This window comes from Poecile atricapillus, chromosome 1 (assembly GCF_030490865.1).
Source record: "Poecile atricapillus isolate bPoeAtr1 chromosome 1, bPoeAtr1.hap1, whole genome shotgun sequence".
NCBI classification, from domain to species: Eukaryota; Metazoa; Chordata; class Aves; order Passeriformes; family Paridae; genus Poecile; species Poecile atricapillus.
Window position 1 is genome coordinate 123417260 of NC_081249.1, and position 9863 is coordinate 123427122.

General features: G+C 50.4%; 1 protein-coding gene across 1 annotated transcript; it reads left to right on the forward strand.

Annotated features, from left to right (window-relative positions):
- The first annotated feature begins 493 nt into the window (after window positions 1–493).
- DRD4 (dopamine receptor D4) lies at window positions 494–9498 on the forward strand. Its single transcript, XM_058852795.1, has 4 exons — window positions 494–801; window positions 7819–7931; window positions 8263–8813; window positions 9213–9498. Exons 1-4 carry the CDS (start codon window positions 571–573, stop codon window positions 9413–9415), a joined length of 1098 nt encoding a protein of 365 aa, XP_058708778.1. The 5' UTR covers window positions 494–570; the 3' UTR covers window positions 9416–9498.
- Window positions 9499–9863: the final 365 nt, after the last annotated feature.

Consider the following 9863-nt stretch of genomic DNA (forward strand, 5'->3'; position numbering starts at 1 on the left):
TACATTTCTGCAGCTGTTATTCCTCCCCAAGCATGGGTAAGGTGCAAGCTTCCTTTTGAAGTGCATCCTGCATTTGCCAACTTATCTAGAGCACTTTGAATCTATCTAGAGCACTCTGCACTCCAAGATGCTCGCAGCATCCTGTCTTGGCACTATCTTCAAATTTCATTATGGACTGTCTGGATCTTCACTCAGTTTAATTACAAACTGCTAAACATTAATGGATTCTACACACACATCGGAATACAATTTCCCAGTTATTCACCCGATCTGTACTGATTGCAATTTCTTTCCTCTAACATCGGTTAAAGAACAGCCCCATGCGAGAACACAGCGAGACCATGTGAGAACGCAGCAAGACCTCTGCAGCGCTCGGGACACCGGGACACCGGGAGCCTGTTCCCCCCGCATCGGCCGCCCCTTAAGCCGCTTGGTGACCCAGTTGTCCCCGCGGGGCCCGGCCGGGGCCGGGCGGGGCGGCGGCGGAGGCTCCTCCCGCGGCTCGGCGGGCAGCTCCCGGCGGCCGGCCCGGCTCCGTGCGCGGGGCTGCGGGGGCAGCGCCGCGGGGCCATGGGCAACGGCACCGCCGGACCCCCGCCCGCCGGAGCCGGCCACAGCATCGCCGCCCTGGTGCTCGGCATCCTCCTCATCCTCCTCATCGTCGGCGGCAACGGGCTCGTCTGTCTGAGCGTCTGCACGGAGCGGGCGCTCAAGACCACCACCAACTACTTCATCGTCAGCCTCGCCGTGGCCGACCTGCTGCTCGCCCTCCTCGTCCTGCCCCTCTACGTCTACTCCGAGGTGAGACAGCCCGGGGACACCGGGGCACGGCGGGCTGGGGCTTGTGTGCCCGCCGAGCCTGCAGGTTACGAGGCAGCGGGGGGGCAAGAGACCAAGTGCCGAGGGTCAAAGCCGCTCTCCGGGCTTGCTCCCCACCGCCACGCCGCCGGCCCGGGACAGCCCTGTGCCCCGGGATGTGGCGGTCAGACCCTCCGGCTCTTACCTGCGAGCCTCACGGCATCGCACAGCTCTGCGGGACCGCGGGCGGCGGGGAGCGGAGCCGGCTCCGTGCGGGTTCCTGGGATCCCCGTCCGAACGGAGATGCCCCGACTGGAAGCTAACAGGGGTGCCTGTCCCCTGGCTTGCACGCTGGCCAGGTTACCGTCAGCAAATGGATAGGAAGAGACAGGTGCTGTGCTCTGTTTGGCATAAAGTGAGCAGATCTCGGTGATAAAAGGAGGTCTTTAGTATCTTTAGCCAGGAAACAACTTTCCATGTTGGCTGAGAAGGAGAAGCCGTCTTTCCCGGGAGCTGGATGGGATTTGGTCACCCTGCACCGAGGTGGCTTTGCTTGGCAGGTTGTTCATTGGCACAGGCCTGACCCAGCATACGATGGCAGTCGTGGAGAGCCAGCTCAGGGACATGGGGCAGAGTTGCTGTTCACTCCCCAGACCTGTTCACCCCCAAGACTGTGGCAGCTGAGGGAAAGAACAACAGACACTCCCGAGGCTGAGTGGTTCTCTCTGTAACATTTACTGCCAGGGAGGAATAAACCCTTGTGCTTGCAGGGGGATGTTTTAGAACCTGCTAGTACCAGCTGGTGGCTCTTCCCTGCTCAAGAGGATGGAAACATCCACTGGGCCAAACAGCAGGTTTTTATACCCATCCTGGTGGTAGCTGGTAGTGTGGATCTTCTTCCCAGCTGTGGAAGAGCATCTCCCCTCTTGTCCTCTCTGGCAAGCCATGCAGAGCACCCCATGGCTCAGCAGGCCATGACCGTGCAGGCGTGTGCTCCCCTGAGCAAGGCAGGCTGCAGATTAGAGCTTAGAATGGTCTCTACCTTGGCCTAGGATTTTGCAGGACATTGTGACCTCTCTGGAGACAGGTATTGTGTGAGAGCAGGTTCATCTGGGGACCCATGAGAAGAACCAATGAAGAATTGGAGCATTAGGTCCCGTCTTTTTCCACTGTGCTCTTGGTTTTGGTGGATTTGCTTTTCCCTCATTACCTCAATTTTGCTGGTTAGAAAGGCACATTCATCTTTCTTTTCAGCTACTTTTTGCTAATTGGGATCCCTTTTCTTCCTTCCACTTTCTGTTGTCTCTCGATGCCTTCAGTCCCCAGGTCTCTCTATGGGCAGTCATCAACACCAGAGTGGTTTCCTTTTGCCTTCAGGTAGGAGTTTTGCTGGAATACATAAAATACAGATTAACGTATTCTGGCGTACCTCTGAAAATGCTTCCAATGGGGCAGGAGTATTGTGGGGCTTTCCTTGAATACCACAGACATTCCACAAGTTCTGGATTCTCAGGTAAAAGGTGTTCATGCCTGTATGAGCTTTAAAAACTGGGGTTGTCCAGCTTGTGGTGACACTTGGTATATTCACTTCCATGGCTGTTTATAAACATCAGTTTTGTGAGGGAATTCTTCCATGTCTCTGCTCCCAGGATGTTAAACTTGGGGAATGAAGGTGCTGTAAAACAGAAGTCTTTCCTTCTCATCCTCTGCAGCTCCTGCAGCCAGGCAGGCATTCAGATACACAAGACAGCACAGGATTTGCACTCCTGGCACTCGGAGGGAATGCATGGAGCAGGTGTGGGTAGTGCTGAACAGAGAGAGAGCACGGTGCAGCAGTCACAGCCCCTTCGAGCAGGCAGTGGGTCTCTGATGTGTAGAGCAACTCCAGCGCTGCAGCAGTTCTCATTCCATGCCTGGAAGATTCTCTGTAGGCTCAGAGCCTGCAAGTGTTCATTTTAATTGTCTCCTCCTGATGCAGGATTTCCAGCTCATTTTGTTCTGAAATAAGGAAAAGGGAGAGTAACCACTGAATCCATGCCAGAGGACAGAATTTTTGTGGTTTCTTTTCTTTGTCTTTTTTTCCTTGGAGGCAAAACTCAGAATAAGATGTTGGGATGCAAGATGCAGGGTGTCCTGATTGCTCTTTAGAACTAGCTTGGTTTCAGCTTGCACTCTGTACCAAACATGGTAGCCACTGAAAATATGGTCAGGACAGTCCTGAATGTTCACCTCAACATTCATTCTTGGTGTGGGGTTTTTGCTTTGTTATTTTAAACTTTAGTACAACTCCTGACACAGTAAAGGTGGATTCTGGGGGCCTATTGGAAAACTCAAAAACCAGCTGAGGTGGTGGGTTTGTGCTTTTTTTAGCAGGAACAGAGCAATAAACTGAGCATTTTTTCATTCACCTTGTGCTGTTTTCCTGTGAGGTGGCATCTTGTGTTCCAGTTTTGGAAACATTCCTCCTAATCAGAGCTTTAGAAGACAGCAGGAGGGACTTAGCTTTTGAGGTGACATCTGACATCCTCAGAAACAACAGATTTCCTCCAAGCCCCAGTGGGGATGGGATTTCTTCCTGTGGGATGTGGATGATCTTTTGCTGCAATTCGCAGAAGCTGGAGCACAGTGGGAGAGTCCTTGATCTTGGCTTTTACTTCTGGTTGTTAAGAAAGCTCATTTCAGACACTGGCAGCAATACATACTCTCAAAACACATACTCTCTTTCAATTGGACTCATCCAAATATGGAACAAAGACATGTTCCAATGTTTTCTAGTTGTAATTACCACACAGCTGCCTGCCCTGGTGGGCAGAACGCACTTATCTTCCTGCTTGCTTGGGAATCTCAGATCTTAGCAGTATGATGGGAAGAGGCAATAGTAACTTCCATGGGGAAGTTGCACTGATCTTCTGCCAGCTTTGGCTTTCTGTTGAGTGTGTCAAGTGCTTTTCAGCAATTAATCCAGTGCCAGAGAGGCAGAGGCTGGGGCACTCCCAGGCATTAACTGTTACTCCTGGAGCAGAGTTCTGCTTTGACATGAAGAGAAACCAGGAGAAGATCCCAGAGAGTGCCTGAAGCATTGGTAGCACTGAAACAGGAGGCTCTGAGGAGGCAGAGCTACGGTGCTGTGAAGTCACTGCAGGATATCACTTGGCTCTGGGTGGCTTTGGGAGGGAGCTGCATCCTTGTGTGTAACTGCTTCCTCTTCCTAGAGACTGTGACAATGGCAGGAGTCCCAAAGACTCTGGAATACTTGTAGGAGTTTATACTCCTCATTAAGTGGAGGCATCCCAGCAATTGGGGGTAGGCACCAGGACAAGCTCCACACGTGGACTGTGCTGTGGAGCATACCTGTACCTGTACCTGCTGCTCCTCTGATCAGCTCTCAGCTAATCCCTGCCAAGCAGCAGAGCTGAAGAACAGGCCTGAGCCAGGAAGCTGCTGGCAGGAGCTGAGGGTGTTGCTTATGTAAACATCTTTGCCACTAAGACCTGTGTAAGTGATTATGGAAAAGAGGAAACAGTTTGAGCAGATTTGCATGTTTACCTGGCTCCTTCTCCAGGTCAGGAAGATGAGTGTTCCCAGCAGCCAATAAAAAACCACATGAGCTATCTTCTTGTCTTGGTGAGGGTGATGGGTTCTGCCTAAAACTTTCAGGGTGTCACTGGTTTGGTATCAGTACATCTATTTTCTTGCCGTATTTTCTGTGTGCCTGTGATGCAGTTCCTCTAATGAGAGGCCAGACCTATACCCTCTCCAAATTTCCTTGGCTCTCTGTGAATGCATATCAGCTTGTTTGCAGTAGGATTTGGGATTAGTCTCTCCTAGAATGTTACAGTTTTAGTTGAAATAGATGTTATTCTGAGTCTGGCTGACATCTGAGCCACACAAAGTACCAGGAAGGTGAGACAAGCCAGCAATTACTAACCAGTGCTTAGGGTTTGGGTTTTTTTTTTTTCAGATACCAGTAACTGGGGAGAAGTGTCTTGGAATTCTTGGTCCTCATAATGTCTCAGGTGGATGATCAGGCTTGCTCATGATCTCTGAAAAACTTTGACCTCAATGATTTAAATTAAGAAACAACATCAGAGCAGACATGAGGCACCTCTGTCTTATGTCCCACTCCCTCTTCTTCCTCTCCCCTTGCAGGCTCCATTGTGTATTCTGGGGACTGTGACAGTTGTCACAACTCATGATAAAAAGCCCCAAGTCAGCTTCTGGTGGACAGGGGTCAATTCTTTGGCTCTGATGCTGGACTTTACCCACTGGCAAGGACTATTCCAACTCATGTCACAGACTTCTCACTTCATGCCATATCTTTGAGCCATGGCTGCTCTGAGGCAGGTGCTTGTTCAAAGTCCAGCTGGGTATCTCCTAATTCCCTTTCAGGCTCCTCCTGCTCCCTGCATGTGGCAGGACTGAGACAAGAGCTGATATCAGAAGAAACAGGACTAAAACCTTTGGTTCTGTCCTGGCTCCTGCCCTCAGGAGCTCTGCTGGCATCAGGCTGGTTTAGAAGGCAGAGTTTTCCTTAAAAATCAGCTGTGCTTAGGAATAAGGATACCAGAATGGGCTGACTAAGAAGGCAGCTGCAAGGGTGTTTAAGAAGCCAAGTCTGTCTCCTGCCATCCTATAAAAATTTCTGCATTGTATGCTGGAAAAGTGGAGAACCCAAAGAGACGCTGAAGGTGCAGTTGCTCTGGAGCATTTCTTAAAGGAAGCTTGAGCTGTTTGTGATCCATAAATCTTTACACTGTGTACCTTGATGGGCTAATCTGCTGCAGCCTCCTGGAATTAGGTACTCCATAATCACATGGCGCAGCAAAGCCTCTTATCCGAAGTTACTCTCCCATTAGAGGGGTCCTTGGCATGTTTTGCCAAGGTGGGCAGGTGACAAACACCCTAGAATGGGAAGTTCTCTCCTAGCACCTTCCCCAAAGCCAGAGTCGTGAGGGTTGGTGGGGAGGGTTTATAGCATTTTCCAACTTTAATCTCACATGATCCAAAGGTGCTGCAGCTGAGAATCCTTGTCCTTTTCAGAATCAATTAGTTCCCCCAAATCACAAATAGGTTTGGAAAACTGCAGCCCAAAATCAAATTTTCTCTCTCATAGGCTGAATTAAACGTGTCAAGATCCCAGTGAGCTTGGCAGGAATTTGGTTTTTGATGATTCAGGTCCAAATTCAGTTTGGAGTGGCTGCATTGTGCTAGAGAAGAGGCTGAATGAAGCCCTCAGGTCTGACTCGAGCTCCCCTGGAGGTATCTCAAGGAGATGCTGTACAAAAATAGCAAAACAGTTACTTCAGAGACTCCTTTGGCTTTACAGCTCCTCTAATCATAATCCTGTGCTTGACATCATTACTGGCTGATATTAATCCCTACAGAGCTGCCTGCCCTGTTGCTGGCAGGGGCTGGGGGTTCAGCACTTTCCTGGTGCTCTGTGGAGTGTGTTCCCCACGTGGCTGCACTCTGAGCTGGGATGAATGAAACCAGAACCTGTTGTTTAGCACCGGTACAGGAAAAAATTCATACCTGCTTCTTGAAACCTGCAACATGAAATGGCAGCAACATTAGACTCTATGAGCACTGGCTGGCTATTGCTATAGAGAAAAAAGTCCCTGGGATTTATATATATGTATCTAAATAATTTTAACGCAGCACATTTTCTAACGATAAAAATATATAATAAATTATATATATATTAGATGATTCACATTATCTGTAGATAAAAACACAAAGAAAATAAAATATATTACATGTAGCAACATATATACAGGGTAGTAGTATTTATCATACGTATATTAATATAAGCATATAGAGAGTACAGATAATGTTTGGTATTTTGCAATATAAAAATAAAGTGTTTGAGTGAGACATGACAAGGGGCCATTGCTACTGAACACTTTTTTTCAAGCTAAAATCATACTTATTTGTACATTTTATTGGGTTTTTAACTGAACCTCTCTCTGCAGAGGGACCCAAAGGATGGTGGAATTTTCCTCTCTCTCAAACTCAGAGGAAGAATTCCCTACTATCCTTGTGGTGACAGCCTATTGAGCTTCCTGGTTTACCTGTGCAGGTGCAAGCAAACTGATAGGTCTCTGCCTGTGCTCAAGGAGTTCATGGGAATAATGGCACAGGGATGGGATCGAGGTGACCTATTTCTGTGTCAGCCTAAAAAGCGCTTTAATGTTAAAAGAACAAGCTGGGTTTGTACCTGGGTGAGATGCACTCGACTAGAACAAAGTGCTGCAAGTAGTTTCTAGCTATACCAGCATCAGCCATTGCTGTCCTTCTGTCTGTCCTGCTGCCTGTCCTCTGCTATAGGCTGTGCAGAGCCTGTGCTGCTGGCTGAGACATGACTGAGCTGAAAATCACCAAGGACAGCAGAGCCAACATTTCCAGGTGGTGCAGAGTAACACTGGTCCCTGCTGCTCTGCCCTGGTGCCTGTGACCGAGGGGAGAGAATCAGAGGTTGTTACTCACTGCCTATCCAGAGGCTGGACTTGTGCTTGGCCTGCCAGGATGGAACAGTGGTGTAACACAGGGAAACCATTCACATCATCTGCACACCGTGCGTTGGAGCGGTTGGGACACAGGAATGGAAGCTTTGTGCTCTCTCTTGCATGCTTGGGGACTGAGCTTAGGATGTTGTGCAGCCAGTACTGCCAAGCTGGGGAGATCCTGGGGTCCTGAACAGGGGGGTTTGAGGAGTTTGGAGGTACCTGCCCTCACCCAAGGCAGCGCAATGTCATGTGTCTATTTCTCTGCCCAGCATGACTCACTTGGCTGTACTGATGGTCTGAGAGCTCAGTTCTCCAGATGGGCCAGAACCACAAGCCCTGAGCAGGCTGTGGGCTCTGATTCCCATGTGCTGCTGGGAGCATTGTGCCATAGGAGGAACACTCAGCTTTGGGCTGCTTGTTTGAAGGAAACATGAGTGGCTGAGGCACCCAGGCATGGCCGTGTTCCTGTCATTTTAAAGGACACAGCATCTGCTGACCCCAGGGATCTTTTCAGTTCCAGGGAGGAGTGTGGTCCCTCAGCACAGTGCTGTGCGATGCCCTGATGACCATGGACGTGATGCTGTGCACAGCCTCCATCTTCAACCTGTGTGCTATCAGCGTGGATCGGTGAGTGGCTTCCTGCTCTGGCTGTGCCTGGGCAGCACGTTGGTTCCATAGGCCCTTGCCAGTGTCCCAAGCAGGGATTCTACCCTCCCCTAAGGAAGGTGTTCTGCCCTAATGTCCTTCACCACCAGGTATGTGTCTCACTGGTGGTGGCCAAGCCCGTTGTGCGATGAGCCAGAGCTGTCCCTTGGCTGTTCTGGTTGTAGCCCAGGCCTCAGCTGTTTGTAAATTAATGGGGGGAAGGACAGTGACAAGGAGCTTGGGGCCCCTCAGTTACATTACCAGTGGTGCCACCACCACACCAGGACTGACTCATCCAGGGCTGTGTTGGCAGGTTCATCGCTGTTCAAATCCCGCTCAACTACAACCGGCGACAGATCGACCTACGGCAGCTGATCCTTATATCCACCACCTGGATATTCGCCTTTGCTGTGGCATCCCCAGTCATATTTGGTCTCAACAATGTCCCAGACCGGGACCCCAGCTTGTGCCAATTGGAGGATGACAACTACATCGTGTATTCCTCCATCTGCTCCTTCTTCATCCCATGCCCTGTCATGCTGGTGCTGTACTGTGGCATGTTCCAAGGACTCAAGCGCTGGGAAGAAGCCCGGAAGGCCAAGCTGAGAGGCTGCATCTACGGAGCCAACAGGAAGCTGTATCACCCCCCAACCTTGATGGAGAGAGAGCAGACCCGGCTGGGGCTGCTGGACTGCAGCAGTCCCTATGCCCGTGCCGGCCTCCCTGGGGAGTGTGGGATGAACAGTGGGATCCAGACTGTGTCCTACCCGCACCTCAGATACCCGCACCCAGGGCACGGGCACAAGCGGGCCAAGATCAACGGCCGGGAGCGCAAGGCCATGCGGGTGCTGCCGGTCGTCGTCGGTGAGTGGCTGTCAGGGATGGCTGGGGAGGGTGGGAAATGTGCCAGCTTGTGCCTCCACAGCGCTCAGACTGGCAGGACCTGGGTGAATCCAGAGCAGTGCCAAAAACCACCACCCTTGGGAAAGATTTATAACCCACCCTCCCTACAAGGCAAACCTGTGACTCCCAATATCTTACATTCAAAGCCAAAGCAAGACTTAAGACTTTTCATCAATGTTTAGGATAGGAAAGACATCCGTTTTTGTCTGGGCATAAGCCCAGCTCCACTTGTCAGCACAACTGCTGCCTTTTCCCTGAGTGCTTGAGCTGTGTATATTTTTTTTTTTTGGCTCAGGCTTTGTTAACTTAAACCCTTCTGAACATTCACATCACCTTCTCTCTTTATTGTCCTCCTGGCAGGTGCTTTCCTCTTCTGCTGGACACCTTTTTTTGTGGTGCACATTACCAGGGCTCTCTGCAAGTCCTGCTCCATCCCCCCTCAAGTCACCAGCACTGTCACTTGGCTGGGCTACGTCAACAGTGCTCTCAACCCCATCATTTACACCGTGTTCAACGCCGAGTTCAGGAACTTCTTCCGCAAAGTCTTGCATGTCTTCTGCTGAGCCCTCCACACAGGAGGAGCCACCGGGCAGGAGGAACCACTGAGTCATTTTTTGTATAGTTCATTAAAGGTCTATTTCTGCCTCTGGTCTGTTGTCTTTGTTGGGGATGAGGGGAGGATGAGAGCTGGCAGGTGAAGGGATCCCCAGATCCTTGTGGTGAGGTGTTACAGGGGAGGGCCAGTGGATGCAGCTTGAATCCTCTTCCCACTGGAAACTGCCAAGTGAAGCCACTTTTTTAACACTCGCTGCTTGATGTAACCACGGATAATAATAATAGTAATTTCTAATCTTCTGGCTTCTGGGGTGGTATTAACAGGGCTGTGAGGTGACATGGATACAAGTCTGGGGGAAAAAGCTGTTAAGCTCATTTCCCAGATGTCCACATGCCAGACAAGGGTACCAAGCTCATTTCCAGATGGCCATATGCCAGGTGAGGGTGAATCCACCT